Raw genomic sequence first — 19,552 nt, 5'->3', positions numbered from 1 at the left:
AGTCCAAATCAGATGTGAAGCATTACAAAGGGATCTCAAACTGGGTGACTGGGCAACAAAATAGCAGATGAAATTTAATGCAAAATAATACACATTGGAAAACACTCCCAACTATACATATAAAATGACGGGGTCTAAACTAGCTGTTACCAGTCAAGAAAGAGATCTTGGAGTCATTGTGGATAGTTCTCCAAAAACATCAGCTGAATGTACAGCAGGAGTAAAAAAAAAAGCTAACAGAATGTTGGGAATCATTAGGAAAGGGATAGATAAGAGAGAAAATATTGTATTGTCTCTATAAATCCATGGTACGCCCACATCTTGAATACCATGTGCAGATCTGTTCTCCCCATCTCAAAAAAGATATATTGGAAAAGGAACAGAAGAGCCATAAAAATTATTAGGGTTATGGAACAGCTTCATATCAGGAGAAATTAATAAGACCGGAACTTTTCATCTTAGAAAAGAGATGACTAAGAGGGGATATGATAGAAGTTTATAAAATCATGACTGGTGTGGAAAAAGTAAATAAGGAAGTGTTATTTATTCCTCTTCATAAACACAAGAATTAGGAGTTACCAAATGAAATTAACAGGCAGAAAGTTTAAAGTGAACAAAAGGAAGTATTTCTTCGCACTACACAGTCAGCCTGTGGAACTCTGCCAGAGAATGTTGTGAAGGCCAAGACTATCACAGAGTTTGAAAAAGAACTAGATAGTTCATGGAGGGTAGATCCATCAATGGCTATTAACCAGAATAGGCAGGGATGCAAAATCATGCTCTGAAGTGCTCCTAGCATCATTCCCAGAAGCTGGGAATGGCCGACAGGATGGATCACTTGATGGTTACCTGTTCTGTTCTTTTCCTCTGAAGTACTTGGCATTGGCCACTGTCAGAAGATAGGATACTGGGCTAGGACCATTGATCTGACCCACTATGGCCATTCTTATGTTCCCTAGTAGCTCTATGTAACGACACACACTGTGTTAGTAGTCATAGTGGGCAAAGGGACTAGTTGCATGAACAAGGAGAGCAGGATTTGCTGCCCTATTGTTTGCAACTGGGAAGGAAATATGCGTTATTGGTTAGAGGGGGGAAACTGGGAGTCAGGACTTGCTGTTGTGGCCACAAGCAAGCGTCTTCAGTCATTTGAGATTCAGTTTCCCTCTTGGTAAAATGGGTGCTGGAAGAGAATTGCTATTTGTAAAGTGCATTATGAATCTGTATAAGTAAAAGCATAAAAAAATCAAAGGGCCTGTTTAGTCAGAAGAGGTTATGGATATAATTGTAGGGGGTCACCTGTCATATGGTTTTAAAAGAGATTCTGATTATAATCAAAGGTGGGTGCAAAATTGCAGATACTGCTAGTTGAGGGCTGAGGTCACAGGATGAAGACACCTAACTGATGGATTACACCCACAAATCAGGTACCTCTATAAATTGCATCATTTTCACACACAGTAGGTGGACGGTCCAAAATTGCAGCCTTATAATCAGTATCTAAATTGAGACCTCTTGAAAAATGTGGCCCTATAAATTATTTATGTTCAGTCTACACCCAACTGCTTCAGGACTGTCAGATTCTAATGGGAGAGTCTCCGGGAGGAAGGGGAGGCGGGAGGGAAGGGCTTGGGCATTATGTGGAAGTATGCAGTGAAATCTTTGCTCTCCTGTTGAGAATATTCTCCTAGGAACCCAAATCAAAAAGAACAAATAAAAGTACCCTAGTTACGTTTAGTTAAGCTAAATAGAAGAGGAAATATCCTATTAATATCAATTATTTGAAGGTAATAGCTTATGTTCTTTTATGCAGCTCCAAAATAAATGTCAGTGTAAGAAATGATACATCATTTCAATTCTAACAAATCAGGTACTTAGTGTATTGAGGGAGAAATGATTAGAACTACTTTAAAGCTGCCTTAACCAGAGAAACTGCAAAAATATTTATATTCATATGATGGAAGGAAGAAATGCCCCCGTGGGCATATTTAAGTGTCTTCCATCTTTGGGATAAATGGTGATGCTAAACAAAAAAAGGGAAAGATGACCTTAGAATAATAATCTCATGATCCAACTGGGACTGAGGTTTCTAACATACAGAAATCATTTACAATATGTTCAGAACGGAAATTTCTATCCTGCTTTATAGTTCATAGACTTCCTTATGGGCCACGAAAAAGTGGATTTGATTCCCTCTTCTGCAACAGGCCCCCACATGTAAAATTACTCTGATTCCCATGCTGGCTTCTGGCAGTTCTGCTCAGTTGTTCAGTGATGAAGGGGAGGATGAGAAAGGGAAAAAAAAAAAAAAAGGGAAAAATGGAGATGTGTTTCTTATATTTCAAAGAATGGTTAAAGAAAATCCAGGTGCTGCAACGCTGGGTGTTTCTGCTTGTCCCTTAAGATCTCCAGAATAGAGAAGAGGCATTGAGAAGACAACAGAAATGCATTGAAGATATTTTCTGAATACAACATTTATGCAGGGTTTTTCACCTCACTGTTCTAGCACCTCAAGTTCTGATCACGTCTGACCTCACAAACCAAACAGTGCTGAGTCAGGGACCACCTAGGTGATATGGATAGTGATTCACTGGACAATGATCCTGAGTCTGATACCCTAGCATGGACCTAGGGCACATTGCATTGCTAGAGGTATTTGAGTGAAATCCTGGCCCCACTGAAATCAATAGAAGTTTTGGCGTCCTGGAGTCAGGATTCTTCCCACTGTCTTTTGGGATAAAATTTAGGACAAAAGTCCTCCCCTCTGGTGCTTATTAAAAATCCATTAGCACTTTTCTCAGAAGAAGGCAGTATCACTTGTGTTGCTCTGGCCAGACTGGGTAAGCATATTCTCCTTTCTTAAATTCGGTCTGCAATTATTTCTTCACTTCCTGTCTATTTTTGTATGCTTATGTACTCTTAAAACAGCTGCTGAGTTTCTCCTGGCTACAGTTTACTGGAGGGCAAAGTGATTAGTATATAAGGTTGGCAAAATCCTTGAGATCCTTTGCACAGAGTAATTTGTAATGTATTACTAATTAATTGATTATTATTTACAGCAATTATCTTGAAGGACCTTTAGGATCTTTTATTGACACTGTGCATATAAGGACACTGACACCCCTCCCCCAAGAGAAATGGGGTGAAACACAGCAGCCATTCTTCCGTAACAACTCTCCATAATGGTTTTGGGAGAAGAAGAATTTATCATTTGAAACTAAATCCATGGAGAGCGGAATGGAAAGCGGAAATCAGCAGAATATGATTACTGGGGTTACTAACTCTACTCTTCTTAAAAATGCCACAAGATTTTTAACAGCCATAAGTGGTCAGAGCATTTGTCTTTCATTCAAAAGACACAGCACCTCCAACATGAGACCCCCCAGCACAGTGTTTGGGAGTAGAGCCAGTATTGACTTAGAAGGAAAAGTGCCCCCTTCTGAATCAGTAACACCACTTCCATTAGCACAGCACTCCTCTTAGCCCCATGCTCCAATATTAGAACAATACTGATTCAGAGAGAAGAGTGTCTGACCTACCCAACATCACCACTTCCTGCCATACCTGCAGCAAGCTGAGGGTGTCTAAGAGGTAGCCCAAAGGAAATACCTTTATAAAAGCAAGCCCTGGATTTTCACATGGACCTGGCCTGATCAAGATTAGTCCATCACAATATGTCTAGTACTAAACAAAAATGGCTCCATGTATGCCAAGAACTAGTTTGGTGTTCTCATTTGCACAGCAGTACCCAAAATGCTCTTTCATCTTACAGCTATTTGATAGTGGATGCTGATGTCTGTACTCTTGGAACAAGCTGAAAGGTTCTATATTTTCCTTTGGATGCAGAGAGGTTCTTGGGTGAGAACAAAGAATCATTACAGACTGTGATAGGGACAACGGTGCTCATCCCTGCACTGGAAGCTTATAGGAGCTCTGCAAAAGAAGAGAAGATAGGAATTGGGTTCACAGACGTAGCTACTTACCTTGTAGAGCCCATGGCTGCAGCCACAGTAGGTGTTCTCCATGGTGTAGCTCCTCAACACACCAATCTCTCGCCACACTACTACCCGCGCTGTCGATTCACGTGACTTCTCCACCAGGAAGCTGCAGCTGCTCATGACAAATGCGGGTGCCACTTTATCCAGGATTTTCGGAAGGGTCTGCAACAAATAATCAAACGAGAATAAGAACATGAATTAGATAGACAGAGTTATGTATTTGACATTTATATAGCACCAACAGAGCTGAGCAAAATTCAGAATTTCCATCCCCTGGGAAATTCCAAAATTTCAACATTTGTTTTCCTCCCAAATAGGGAATACATTCAATATTTCAACTTTCGTTTGCTGATTTTTGATTGATATGAAACATCAACATGAATCAAAGTTCAGCTTTGTTTGTTGAACTGACCTAAAGCACTTCATTTGATGTGCCATGCTCCCCTATGAGCCAGGTTCCCTGGCTGACTCCATCTCCAATAATGCACCTGCAGCCATAACTCCCATGATGCACCATGCAACTTGGTTAGAGGAGAGTGTTGAATCATGGGAAATATAATCCTTCCTGGATCCCAGCCCATATGAAAGAATGGGGGCTTAAACTCCCATGAGGCAATGTGACATAAACATAAGTGTACTAGGTACATTGACTTTAATGAGAGTTGCACTTGGCTAAAATTGGGCCTTTGGAAGTATATGCTTTTTCTTCCCTCTAATAAAAAGTGTGTTTAAATGGGGGCCATCAAGTTAGAAATTATGGGCCAAATTCTATGCTAACCTAGGTGAGCACCATTTACATCAGGAGAGTATTTGGCCCATATAGAATTAAAATAAAGGGCACATTTTTCTTTGCCAGTGTAACTGTCATCACCTTAGACTGTTGAACTGAGCAGATTTCTACAGAGTGGGCTCACTGATGTCATTTACTTTTCATTTTGATTAGTTTGGGTGGTGAAATCTGATCAGTTCATTTCACTTTCTCTGTATCAGTCAGTTTTACTGTCTGATTCTGAAGTACGGTAGCTCAGTCTTATTGGACTTATTAGCTTCTTAAAACAATGGATTTTATAGGTATAATCAATCTTTTACATTTAATTCAATAAACATGCTGGCAGGTAACAGTAATGTCAGTGTGTGTGGGACTCATTTGTGAATTGAATCTGAATTGAACTGAATTGAATATTCTTGTTATTTTACCAGCATTCCTTGGATTTCATAAAAATGGGTCTTTCTTATTAATTATCATTCAATTGCACATTTTAAAAGAAACAAACCCTAAAAGACCACTTTATGCCAATGCAGCAATCTGACTTTGAGGTTTCCTTTTTCATCCACACAGCAGCATAAGCTGCCCCGTACACACACGATCTGACCCATAAATCTCCATCCAGACTTGCAGAGAGAGAGGTAGACTCAATGATCTATTCATTCAATGGCTTCTCTGCCAGCAAGGGGGCTAATTAAACAGAGATTAAACACATTATTTCTTGCCCTACTTTCAGCAGACATGGAGAGCAATCTAACGCTGTCCTCTTTAGAACAGCCCTTAACATATTTGAAGACTGTGATTAGGTCTTCCCTCAGTCTTCTTTTTTCGAGATTAAACATGCCCAGGTTTTTCTAACCTCTCTCAGAGACCAGGTTTTCTAAACCCTGTATCATTTTTGTTGCTTTCCTCTGGACTCTCCAATTTGTCTATATCTTTCTTAAAGTGTCATGCTCAGAACTGGACATAGTACTCCAGCTGAAGCCTGACCAGTCCTGAGTAGAGCAGGACAATTTCCTTGTGTCTTACATGCAACACTCCTGCTAATACACCTCAGAATGATATTGGCCTTTTTTGCACCTGCATCACATTGTTGACTCATTCAATTTGTGATCCACAGTCCTTTTCAGCAGTACTATCACCTAGCCAGTTATTCCCCATGTTGTAGCTGTGCATTTGATTTTTTCTTCCTAAGTGTCACACTTTGCACTTGTCTCGATACAATTTCATCTTGTTGATTTCAGACCAATTCCCCAACAACATTTTGAATTCAAATCCTGTCCTCTAAAGTTCTAGCAACCCCTCCCAGTTTAGTGTCATCTGAAAATTGTATCGACGTACTCTCAACTCCATTACCCAAAACATAAATGAAAATACGGAATAGTACCAGACCTAGGACAGACCCCTGTGGGATCCCACTAGATAAAGTTTGACCGCAAACCGTTGATAACTCTTACAGATTGTACGTGTGTGTGCACGCGCACAGTAGGTGTGTACTGTAACGTGAAGTCCCACCCTATAGCCAACATCCTCTGTGACAACCGCTGTGTTGACGGTGCAGCCTGCCTGCCACAAGGTTTCCTTGATGCTGCAGCCATAGAGGAACACGTTCTTCTTCTGGGAGTGGCCGTGATAGTCGCAAAAGACCTGGAGATCAGAAAAAGGGAAAATGCTGACCATAAAACAGAAAGGCTTTTGGCTCTGTAGTGGGTTGACTATTCACTAAACAACCAGCCTTTTCTCAGAGCCTCTCAGACTACAGGGCATGCCCATAATGAACTCCGACCCCCGTTGACCAATGGCAATCAGCCTTCCTAGGCTCTGCCAACCCACCCGAGAGGGAGGTTACTGTTGCTTTGTTTGCAGCACAAAGAAATATATGCCAGCTCTGTAATGATTCCATGGCAGCTCAGGATCCTACAGGCTTCTTATTATGCCATCACGGGGCAGCTTGTCAGATTCCTTCTGCTTCTAAACTTCAGCACTATCCTTTTGAGCTCTAAAGTCTGCACCTTATCTGGCAATTAATCTTGGTTTCTCTAAATTCAAAGTGTGTACTATGTAATTTACAGGAAAACACAACCATGCTATTACTCTAGTAAGGGTATATTGTTATGACATTGTATGTGTCGCCATAAAGCAAAGGACAGTAAATGACCTATTTCACCTAGTCTAAGGTATAAGTCTAATCCATCTCTTTCGCATCAGTCTTCATGTAGCTAGATGCTAGGCATATTCCCGCTTTCATTGGACCTTTAGATTGCTTTATAAGTACATATCAAATCCTATACAAATGAAAATCAGGATTTATTGACCTACAAGGTAAATATTGACCCAGGCCTTGAAGAATAATCAGTCCTGATGCTCAGTGAGATATGCATTGCTGTTATATACATTCTCCATGTCTTCAACAGACATATCGGGAAATCCAGTAAGGAAAGGAATTTCAAAAGAAGAAGAGCAGTTTTTCTTATTAAGCCAACATTCATAAGGGTCAGAAGAAGAGAATGCTCCAGCAAAATGTCGTTCCCTTTTGCCAAGCCAATTGGAAAGCAAAGAGGAACATCCAGATACTATTAGAAGAAAAACTTTAGAATAGACAGGCAGAAGCAGGAAGAGGAAGGAAGAAATAGACATAGTGGGTGAAATCATAGTGGGTGATACTTTGCCATTGACTTCAATTGGCCCAAGAGTTCGCCCAGAATATTTATCTATCTTTAAAGGGCCTAAGTTTTACTGAGTTTAACTGCAGCCAATCAGGATGCAACTAACTCCCTCATTGGAGTTTTATGCAGCTGCCCCTGCCATGTCAACCAGGCCACCAAAGCCATGTCACCTAGCAGTGCTGCTAATCCCATTACCCTCAGCCAGATTGCCAATGCAGTTCCTCCTACCAGCAACCAGCACAAGACAACTTTGTTACTATTATTATTTCTAATAAGGTGGTATCCAGGGGACCCAGTCATTGCACTAAACCACGCATAATTATTCACATGCTTACGGGCTTTGCTGGATCAGGGCCAGAGTATTCAGCACCTGACAGGCTTGAGCCAGTGAAGATACAAATTAAGCATGCACCATTTTTATACAGAGTATGGCTGGGATTTTCAAAGAAGCCTAATTCAGTAGACATTGGGCACCTAATTCTCATTGGCCCCACAATGGGGGCCTTCCCCCAGCAGACTGGTACAGTGCTGCCATTGCAGCTCTGCCTCAGTTTCCCCGAGTGAGGATTCTAATAAGTCCAACATGGCTTGTATATTGAGCAGCATCCTTTCAGGGGTATGGTTTATTCAACTCCAAAGGCAGAACACCACACAAATGGGCCTCCCGTTCAGAGTCTCCAGCGGGAGGAAGACAGGGCTGAGTCTGCCTTAGACTGTCAACTCCAGTTACATCCAAGGTCTCTTACCAGTAGGGCCTTCATGAGCCAGAATGCTCCTCTGGAGTCGGTGGCTTCAAAGGGCTAGCGGTGGAAGGGTCTCTCCTCTTGGGCCAAGGCACCCACAGAGGCTGAACTGTGACAATCCTTCCTTGGGACAGCATATAATTGCTTTTTTCCCACCAGGGCTTCTGCTGTTTCCTGGTGAATTCTTTCATGGGAGCTAGGTTTCTCCATGACTCAGCATTCATAGTCCCTTCCTTCTGGAAATGCTCCCACCCAGGAGCATTCTTCCTTGGTTTCCTTTGTGAGTGAAACCCCTCAGCTTCCCCCTGAAAAGGCTTTACCATAAGAACTGTCTTTTCCTAAATCCTGGGAATTGCTCCTTTTCCCCAGGAGCTTCTTGTTAACTTGCCCAGGTGCTTCCCTGTCTAATTAACTGCCTCCCAGTAGCTCAGTGAGTTAACCAGTCTCAGGTGAACCTGGAATGGCCTCATTCTCCCTTCTGAAACCTATCAGAGGTAGGCCCCGATCCTTTCAGCGGGCCAGCTACCCTCTGACAGGCCCTTAGAATAGCCCAGCCTTGCACACATAGGAGATGGTGGGTTAATATGTAAATATGCAAATGTGCATGAACCACACCAGCTGCCCCTCCACCAGCCCCTAATTATCTGGCTAATTACATGTAGTCTCCCAAGTAACAACTTATATGGGTGGTTTGTCATCCAAAGCTCTCCCGTGTCCTGTCCCTTCCCTGATTCTGTCCCCTACAGAACTCCACCGCTTGCTCCTGTGCTTACCTGCCCCTACAGCATTATTCTCTCGTTCCTGACACATGGGGATCACCTTGCTTCCCAGCAGTGAGCCCTCTGCATTACTTATAGCAGTCTCACTAGATGATGAAGGCAAGGGGAGAACTGTGAATGCTGAGAAATAGGATACAAATCCACCAACAGCAGTTTTTCCAATTAAACAAATCTAGGTTTGCACAGAGCCCGACAGGCAGCCCACTCAGGTTGCGCACATATTTTACAGAGCCATATGTAACCCATGCACTGCGAAGTAACTCCATCTGCAATGTTTTCAATTACCCTATAATGGCCTCATCCAAATGGCTGCATTTACCACTTCCTTTAATAACAGAGAGATGCTTTTCCAGCTAGTGTTTCATCTAAGCTATCAGCGCCATCCAGTCATGGTTTAGGTTAACCACAGGTACCATGTTGAATTTATTCCTGTGAATATCAAAGAGGATTTTATAGCTTCGGTCCTATTTTGAGGCAGAACTCCAAGCTCAGTTGGACAGCAATTACCTGCCAATTTCACATATTACTAACATGCAAAAGGCACATACACTATCTGCTTAAAATATAATTTTATGTATTAGAAAGCTCTGAGGGATGATCAACTAGTCAGCAAACAACTCTGCCTGAGTCATGTTAGCCCTATAATTTTGCACCTAGAGAATCCCATAGATGAATCCTAAATGGTAGGGTTGAAATGGGCCTGCTGGGTGATCCATTCCCACCCACCTGCATCAATGGAAGATTATCATCTACACTGATTGCTGTGGGACTGTCTGCAGAATCTGCCCACTGAACCTTACCCTGTTCAGATGCTATTAACTTCCAACGGCAGCAGGGTCAGTACCACTGTAACTATATATGGGCAGTTCCATTTGAAAGTTGTACAGCAGGTGTTGAAAACTTGTTTTCGTGTTGATGAAACTCACTTCATCGTGTGATTTCCACTGCTATTTTTTTCTGCCCAGGTTCCTATTACTTTACAATGCTTCCCTATAGCCCCTTGGGGTCCCAGCTTTTCTATCACAGGGGGTCTCCTTCATGGTTCAGCCAGCATAGAAGCCCTGTGCTGTACACTGTAGCCTGATAGCAGAGCTCATTGTGCGGCATCTAAGAGGGGATACAGAATGAACCTGGGAGCAAGAGGTAAGAAGCCTCTGCTCTAGCTGGGAAAGTGTAACCTATGCAGCACAATAAGACTCTGAGACATGCCACCCTTCTCACCCCCCCCCAGAAATTATCCAAGTCCAAGGTAAAAATCTGCAGTATTCTCACTTTTCCCAACTCCAACCATTTTCTCATGAGTCTCAGTGTATTTTTATTACAACCCCAGCTGACAGAGTCAGGTTATTCCCCGAGACTCCCAGCTTTCATTAAAAAAAGGAGAGAAAGGAAAAAAGAAAAGTTTCTAGCCCTTGTGGCCACAGAGAAAATCTTGAAAATGTGACACCAGAAGGCAAATAAAAAGACATCCCCTAAATATTATCATGGTTTAGGAGGGCTTGACTCATAGCACTGGGGTTGGCAACACTGCATGTCAATCAATTTCAGGCAGAGCACAGTAGCTTCAAAGAATGATAAAGGCTCAAACTGTGACTTTAGTACATTTGCTGCATTCTGTGGTAGGAGTCACGAAGCGGCAGGGAGAGGGAAGAATTCTGTCTCACTCAGCCATAATTCCTTCTGGGGCTCAGAAAGGAGCCACAGGAGTGCAGCATCTCTGCCTCCTGCCATCCCTTCTCATGGTCTTATCTTCATCCCAGCCCTCCCACTTTGGGCACTCTCCCATTCAGGTGTCCCGGCAGTAGGCTCAGCGGAATTGCAAGCTGAGAGCTCAGTACAGTGGGTCAGAATACAGAAACCAACTGTCACAACAGTTTCACAGCTGGCTTTTTTTGGCAGGGACCAATTCTTTGCTGTTCTTCAAAACTTTTCCAGGGGATTATTTTTATCCAATTTTTGCATAAGCATTTTCAAAGATCGGAATTTTCAAAGATCGGAATTTTCAAAGATCGGAATTTTCGAAAGTGAATTTTTTTCTAGCCCCCAAATTGTGGTTTTGATTTGGAATCCCCCCACTGATGATTAAGACAACCAATCAAGTTTGTTGATAGTTTAAAAAAAAAAAAAAAAAAGTAAAACCAAAAATGGTAAACAAGCAATTTTGTCAAAAAAGGAAAAATAACGAGAAAATCAAAAAGAGAGACAAGGTAGGTGAGGTAATAGGTTTTATTGAACCAACTTCTGTTGGCGGAAGGGATAAGCTTTTGAGCTACACAAAGCTTTTCTTCCGGTCTAGGGAAGATAACAAAAGCGTCTGGGCTAAACATAAGGTGAGACAGATTGTTAAGCAGAAGAGGTTCAGGTATGCTGTAGGAGACCACTTAAAATGAAGTGGGCAATTGAGGGTTTGCAGGCAGCAGAGTGAATCACAAATAGCTCTGATGAGCCATAAAACCAGTGTCTCTGTTTAGTCCATGGTTTTTAGTGTCTATCAGAATTATGAATTTAAGTTCCCAAGCTCGTCCTTTGAGGACGAGGACAGAAAGGTCAGCTATGAAGTGATTGTTTTGTAAAAAGTGTTCACCCAACCTGTCCCGACTTGTATTTAGCTCAGATACTCTGGTTTCCTTCCCCAGACCTGAAGAAGAGCTCCGTGAAACTCAAAAGCTTGTCTCTTCCACCAACAGAAGTTGGTCCACTAAAAGCTTTTGCCTCACCTACTTTGATTCTCCTCTATCCTGAGACCAGCATGGCCACACCCACACTGCCAACAACAAAAGACAATCCAAACCATTTTCCCAAAAAGGCCCTTTTCCCTTTATATATTTGAAAAACGTGGCGCAGCTCTATAGCTGAGCTCCTTCAGGGCAACGTGAAGCAATGATGCTCAGATAACAATGCTGCCATGCCGGTGTGGTGGTTACCGCTCAGACTCCAGTGCTACTATGTTGTTATTATTTCTAGGCCCCAGTTGAAATCAGAGCCACAATGGGCAAACACATAGTAAGAGACAGTCCCTGCCTTGAGGAACTTACCATATAACTAGCCCAGACAGGCAGAGAGCAGGAAAAAGGAAGTACTATTATCCCCATCTAATAGATGGAGAACCAAGGCCCAGAGAGATTAAAGGCCACATTTTTAAAGGTATTTAAGCACCTAACTCCCATTGACATCACTAAGAGTTAGGTGCCTATATAGTTTTAAAATATGGCTCTAAATGGCTTGTCAAGGCCACACACTGATTCACTAGCAGAGGTGGGAACTGAACTTGAGTGCTCATCTGCTGCTTTAGCCACAAAACCAGCCTTCCTCAGAAACAACACATGGGGGGCATCTGAGCTGCTCCATGCTGCCCGAGGGTTCTCTGAGGCTAACTTGAGCCTACTGAGGAGACAGGGCCCTGCCCTAGGGGGATCCTACCAGACCTTGTGATAGCTCTATAGCTAAAGGACTGGTTTAGTAGTGCGAGCCCCAGGTTTTCAATACCTAGATTCCCTCTTTGAACCCCCTCTGGAGTTGACTCAGTCCTCAGTCAAATTAGTAAGGGATGTTTCACATGAGATTTAAATGCCAACATCCTATCCTCACTGTATGGACAGTAAAATCCAGGGGGATTTTTCCTTACAGATGGCATTTGCCTTGGCTTCCTTGTCACAGATTTGTCTTTCCATCTGTTTGCCAATCTCCTCCTAAGAGGGGGCTGCATTCCAGCAGGGCTTCTTTGTTTATAGGCTTTGAGATCCTTTGGGATTAAAGGTGCTAATCATTTAAAATACAGAACATTGTAGCAAATTCATGCCCATCTTGGATGTCAAAGCTGTCTGTATGCTGCATACAAGGGGCCGTCTGGAACTTCACAGAGACAGAATGGATAAACCACAGAGCCTGTGGATCCAAAAGCACAGAGCCATGCCACTGAGCTAAAGCAAAATCTCCCATTGCAATTAGCAGTAGATGGCCTATGACACACAGTGGAGTTATTCTAATTCCATACCGTAGAGGGCAGAGATAACACACACCAGCCTGCTCTTTGTTCTAGCGAGATTGCCCTCACTGAAGAAGGAAGAGAAAGAAGCAGTTAGCATACTGTTTTTTACCGGAAAAGAAGTTGCCAATTAAACTGGCCTGATCTGAAAGGCTGTTAGCTTTACAGTTCTTTCCCTTTTTCCTGCAAGCTGTCATGCCCTGCTTTGAAGAAACTGTGTGCATGGAACCAGGATAAATGAGATCAAATCGCTTCACAGAAATCATTTGGCTATCAGCAAACTTGGCTCCGCAGCTTTCTTCTGGAGGAAGGAAAGGTGTTTTTGAATGTGTATAAACTAAAATCAATGTGCTCTTCAAAGACAGAGAAAAGTCAGTTTACCAACAGCCTGTCATGTATTTCAGGTTGAGGGTAAGAGAGAAAATGGAATCAATAGCCCCTCCTAATTCAAGAATACTGACAACTTGCAATGGATCTGGGCCCAACCACAGTGATGGGCATGGAATAAAAACAAAGATAGATTAGAGAGAAGGAGAAAGGATAGATAGATAGAATAGATTTGAGTAAGACTGGGAATGAGAATGAGAAAATGTAGGTGAGATGAGATAACCCATTGCAGCTCTACACCACAGAAAATGATTGCGAGCAAACTCAAAAGTGAGTTTACGGGGGTGGGGTGTCCTTCAGTTCTCCCAGCTGTCAATGTCTCCAGAAGCTGCACTCTGGCCTATACTGGAAACCACACAGTTGCAGGGAGTTTCAATGGCAGGATGAATGAAGACTTTTTCATCTCCACATGCTATTAGACTGTGAGCCTCCTCTGTTGGCCTCCTCTTATGAAACACAGAGGGAAATTTCACATCCTGTGATTGTCCATGCCCATCAGGTTGTTTGTCTCCATCCATGCAGCCTGAAGGTCAGTCTGGAATTTATATGAAATCTGTCTACTAGCATTTGAACCATTTTGCATTTTTTCCTCAAAGTCTTGGACCCTTCTCCCCAGTCTCCTGGGCAGTGACACTGGGCAGAGTGAAAACTCATCCCAGCCCCGCAGAGGAATGGGAATCCTTTTGGGCCACAGCAATCTCATGAGTTTTTGCCACCCAGAGAAAAGGAATTCTTTTATTTCCTCAAAAGTAAAAACGCAAATTTTCACTAAAATAGCTTGACTGACAAATGTGCAGAACAGGAATTCCACAGTGCAAAATAACTAGGCTATTCCCAGAGCCCCAGGGAACCATCAGTTGGATGAGAGCCTCTGGTGATTGATCAATTAAGCTTTAAAAAAATCAATAAAAAACCCTTACATATGAACTAGCTTGAGTACCTGAACCATAGGAGAGGAGGCACTAGGGAATAAATCCAAAAATAAATCCAAAAAAATAGAAATGTGTTGACATTTTCGAAGCAAAACGTTTAGATTTTTCATTTTGAAACACCTTTTTGTTTCAAATTTTGCTGCAATTCTATTTATTTATTACGTTATTTTTAAAATGAAACGTTTTGTTTGGCCCAAAACAAAAAAATTTCGGTTCAGCCACTGAACTGAAAAATCCATTATTGGTGCCTCACTCCCACGGACTTTAGAAAATCAGACATTTGCAATGGGGCATGCCATTGTGAATGTCAAAATACACATATAGTTACCATGATTTCATATACAAATGCCCAGTTCAATGAGTAACCGGTGATACACATGTGCAGTGCAATTGTGGGGATCGTGTGTATCCAGCATGCAAAATCAGGCACTATTCATCTCCATAAAGTCATCACAAGGGAGTTTCTCCACTCATCTATGTAGCTTTTGTTAGAGAAAAGGCTGGGGAAGAGCTACTTAAGTATCTGCTTAACAGATGAGGTTTGAGCTAACGAAACCTTTCAAGAGACCCAAAGCTACTGGCTAGTTGCTAACTGTGAAACTGATCCTGCTCTTATTGAAGTGAATGGCAAAAATTATCATCAACTTTAACAGAAGCAGGATGAGCCATTTGGCCTTGATTCAGCTAAGCACTGAAACCAATGGGACTTCAGCTTGTGCATAAATATGCACTTCATAAAACCATTTGTAATAATCAGATGAGGTATGTACAAGATGACAGTGGCCAATGACACTGACTGGGCTGAATATCCAGCATCAGACTAGGCAGGTAGAAGGTGATGCAATGGACCATTCCACGGCTTTGTTACTCTGTGAGTAACATTTAGTATTCAGCTGTTCCTTAGCTGCCTTACAGATGTTCCCAGCTGGATACAGGAGCATGCTGTCATGTTTTTGGCTAATTAATGCTTGTTTATATTTTTTAAACAAGCCTTCCACTTGTCATATTTTTTACATAAATCTTTGCCTTTTCCATTAGTGGCTGTCGGAGTAGAAGCCAAAATCCTTGGTTTACTCATCACAAGCTTAGTTTGAGCTGGCCTAGTGGAGGTTTCTTCTCCACTCCCTGCCTGCCTTTCATGCTGACGACTTTCAGTCACAGGGGAGAAGAGAAGACTCCTTCCCATGACAGGGAAGCACAGAAGTTCATTCCCTTTTGGGGCTGGGGACTGTGCCGTCACCCATGTTCAAGTTGCTCTGATGTTGGCTGGAGATCTCTAAGGACCAAACTGAGCACAGCCCTATTGTACTGGGTCCTGCAATGAGATATTTGCAGCTCTCTCCCCCTTTCCACCAGGAATGGTCTAAAGAGAACAATCATGATGGATAATAGTTTGCACTGACCTAGCACTTTTCATCTGAGGGCTCAGAGAAAGACGGGCACTGTTACGCGCATTTTAACGCAGAGAGGCAAGATCATTTGCCCGTGGTCACTCGGGGAGTCAGTGGCACTCTCAGAAATAGGATCCCAATCTCCTGGCTTCCAGCACACTGCTTTAACTACTGCATCAAGATGCCCGTCTGCACTGCAAACATTGCAGGAACCCTCTAAAATACTTAGGGGATCCCACATAGTTACAAAGTGCCATCCTGCCATCAGGCAATATGTTACTCCAGGGCTCTGCTATCCCAGATAACGTGGATTTTGGGGACAAGACTTCTAGAAACTCCATCCCAACTTCAACTCTCTCAACCTTAAGCTTTCCCCCCAGGAAGTGCCATTGCCCAATCTGTATGATATCAGAACATAGGGTTGTTGATTAGAAGGGCCAATAGGCAATAAAATATTCCACTGAAGAGGTTTCCAAGCTCTTCCCCACTTCCAGAGTACCGTAGTATCGGAATGTTTCCAGATCTCATCAACCTCCTGCTCTCTCAGACTGATCTGTACAGCATAGCAAGTCTTCTGGGAAGGCTGCAACAAGCGTGCAGTGCATGGTTATCAATACAAGAGAAGATGGAAATGACTCACCAGTGGAGCCCGGCCAATGTTGCACAGGTAGTAGAGGAGGCCCTTGATGTGGTAAATGGTTGGATGGAGCTGGCTGCTGGGTGCCAGCCACTGTCTGTTCAGGTCATCCCCACTCAAGGAGCATCGGTGACTGGAATGACAGAACAAAACACACCCTAATTAAACTAACAAAACAACTCGGTGGTTTCAAAATAATCTCTTTTTCAGGATAGTCCCTGTACTAAGGCAGGCTTGGCTTGTGAGGCTAATTCATAGATATATGTTGAGAATTTAGAAACAGGCTTGTATGAACTAAAACTCCACAGAAGCTTATTTGAGAGATTCTGCAATGTATTAATTATTAATGTCCTTTCCCTCCAGGGTCTGCACAGTTGGATTCTAGGTAAGTAATGCAGTTTTGATTTACACATGCACTTACATTAAACAGGACTAATACTTTTTGTTTTAAACTCGCTAAAATATTGCTGAAGTCTGTGTCACATACAGAATCCATCATGGTCTGTGTGGGTATAAAGAATGGCCTTTCCAAAGCCAACGTGTGACATAGGGATGCCCAATTATCAGTCATTATTATTGGAACTGGAAAATCAGTCAGGTCCAGTTGAAAGTCTATAGGCACCTGCATGGGATGAGCAGCATATTTCATGTGTGGTTTAGAATCATAGAAGATTAGGGTTGGAAGGAACTTCAGGAGATCATCTAGTCCAACCTCCTGCTCAGAGTAGGACCAACCCCATCTAAATCATCCCAACCAGGGCTTTGTCAAGATGCACCTTAAAAACCTCTGTGGATGGAGATTCCACCACCTCCCTAGGTAACCCATTCTAGTGCTTCTCCACCTTCCTAGTGAAAAGGTTTTCCTAGTATCCAACCTAGACCTCCCCCACTGCAACTTGAGACCATTGCTCCTAGTTCTTTCATCTACCACTGAGAACAGCCTAGCTCCATCCTCCCTGGAACCCCCTTTCAGGTAGTTAAAGCCTGCTATCAAATCCGCCCTCACTCTTCTCTTCTGCAGACTAAACAAACCTAGTTTCCTCAGCCTCTCCTCATAAATCATGTGCTCCAGTCTCCTAATCATTTCTGTTGCCCTCTGCTGGACTCTCTCCAATTTGTACACATCCTTTCTGTAGTGGGAGGCCCAAAACCGGACACAGTATTCCAAATGTGACCTCCACTGTGCCGAATAGAGGGGAATAATCATTTCCCTCAATCTGCTGGCAATGATCCCACTAATGCAGCCCAATATGCTATTAGCCTTCTTGGCAATAAGGGCACACTATTGACTCACAATCAGCTTCTTGTCCACTGTAACTCCCAGGTCCTTTCCTGCAGAACTGCTGCCTAGCCAGTTGGTCCCCAACATGTAGCACTGCATGGGATTTTTCCATCCTAAGTGCAGGACTCTGCACTTGTCCTTGTTGAACCTCATCAGATTTTTTTTGGCCCAATCCTCCAATTTTTCTAGGTCACTCTGTATCCTATCCCTACCCTCCAGGGTATCTACCACTCCCCCCAGATTAACGTCATCTGCAAACTTGCTGAGGGTGCAATCTACCCCATCCTCCAGATCGTTAATGCAGATGTTAAACAAAACCGGCCCCAGCACTGACCTCTGGGGCACTCTGCTTATTACCGGCTGCCAACTAGACATTGAGATGATGATCACTATCCATTGAGCCTGATGATCTAACCAGCTTTCTATCCATCTTATAGTCCATTCATCCAACCCATACTTCTTTAACTTGTTGATAAGAATACTGTGGGAGACCGTATCAAAAGCTTTACTAAAGTCAAAGTAAATCATGTTCACTGCTTTCCCCACATCCACAGAGCCAGTCATCACATTATAGAAGGCTATCAGGTTGGTCAGACATGACTTTCCTTGGTGAATCCATGCTGACTGTTCCTGATCACCTTCCTCTCTTCTAAGTGCCTCAAAATGGATTCCTTGAGGACCTGCTCCATGATTTTTCTGGGGACTAAGGTGAGGCTGACTGCCTGTAGTTCCCCAGTTCCTCCTTCTTTCCTTTTTAGAAGATGGGCACTATATTTGCCTTTTTCCAGTCATCCAGGACCTCTCCCGATCGTCACGAGTTTTCAAAGATAATGGCTAATGGCTCTGCAATTACATCAGCCAACTTCCTCAGCATCCTTGGATGCATTGCATCCAGCCCCATGGACTTGTGCATGTCCAGCCTTTCTAAATAGTCTGGAACCTGTTCTTTCAGTACTGCAGGCTGCTCACTGCCTCCCCATTCTGTGCTACCCAGTGCAGTAGTCTGGAAGCTGACCTTTTCTGTGAAGACAGAGGCAAAAAAGGCACTGAGTACTTCAGCTTTCTCCACATAATCTGTCACTAAGTTGCCTCCCCCATTCTGTAAGGGGCTCACTTTCCATGACCACCTTCTTGTTGCTAACATACCTGTAGAAACCTTTCTTGTTACCCTTCACGTTTCCCCACTCATGAGAAATACAACCATCTCAAAAACATGCCAAGAAGTTATTTATGCTATACATCACTGTTACAGAAAACAATTGGCTTTAGTGGGAATTTGACTTCAGTATAAGGGCTGAATAAAACCTAAGTAAGTACCTCGGGGTTTGGACCAAAGAGACTCGCTTTAGCTCAGTCAGACTTTCCTCCCTGGTTCTGCTTCATTGGCTAATACACTGCACAAAATGTTTGATCGCATGGAGGAGACTGCATATTTTAGTGCAATTATGTAGATCTGAGTGATCTCCCTTATAGTGACTTTGTTTTAGTTCCCAGCATCCTCACTCCACACAAAGACTTCACTCTAACTGGGATTGCAATTCGCAAATTGTAATGGATTGAAAAAGTTTAGGCCCTCCTGAGTTCATGGTAAGGACCTACCATATTCAAATCATCCACATCTTCTGTAGAACACCTATTTTCACCTTAGTAAACTAAAGCTTGAGCGTGCTGGAAAGTATATATTTTAAACATCCCATGGAATTTCTGCCACACGTCTCCATCTGACAGGAGATACTGCATTCCGCCATTTCTCCCACTACACTGAATTTTCCGGCCTTCTAACAACACAGTATGTAGAAACAAATGACATATGAATGAGATCTCATCATTCATAGGCAAGACCTTACACTGGTAAATTACACCAGTTTGGTTGCGTTGCACACACCTTCAGCGTCATCAGTGCCTGAGAATTGATGCTTGGAGGGAAGAGGCTCTAAAGTCTATTCAGAGCCTTTGGTGAGGAACAGAAGCAATGTTCTGACAGGA

At 42.9% G+C, this 19,552-nt stretch overlaps 1 protein-coding gene across 1 annotated transcript in view; it reads right to left on the bottom strand.

The window, feature by feature from the left end:
* The window catches only part of AGBL1 (AGBL carboxypeptidase 1), a 338,276-nt gene that overhangs the window by 142,181 nt on the left and 176,543 nt on the right, over window positions 1-19,552 (bottom strand). The window contains exons 19-21 of the mRNA XM_067555656.1: window positions 16,288-16,417; window positions 6,280-6,411; window positions 3,984-4,160 (exon numbers count right to left, since the gene is read on the bottom strand). Coding sequence (XP_067411757.1) covers window positions 3,984-4,160; window positions 6,280-6,411; window positions 16,288-16,417 — 439 coding nt within the window. The remainder of the gene's footprint in view (window positions 1-3,983; window positions 4,161-6,279; window positions 6,412-16,287; window positions 16,418-19,552) is intronic.

This window comes from Emydura macquarii, unplaced genomic scaffold, assembly GCF_026122565.2.
Source record: "Emydura macquarii macquarii isolate MOO-44397 ecotype Brisbane River unplaced genomic scaffold, CSIRO-AGI_Emac_v2 contig_1644, whole genome shotgun sequence".
In the NCBI taxonomy this organism is placed as follows: domain Eukaryota; kingdom Metazoa; phylum Chordata; order Testudines; family Chelidae; genus Emydura; species Emydura macquarii.
The sequence above is the reverse complement of the archived record's forward strand: the minus strand, read 5'-3'. Positions and strand labels throughout refer to the sequence as shown.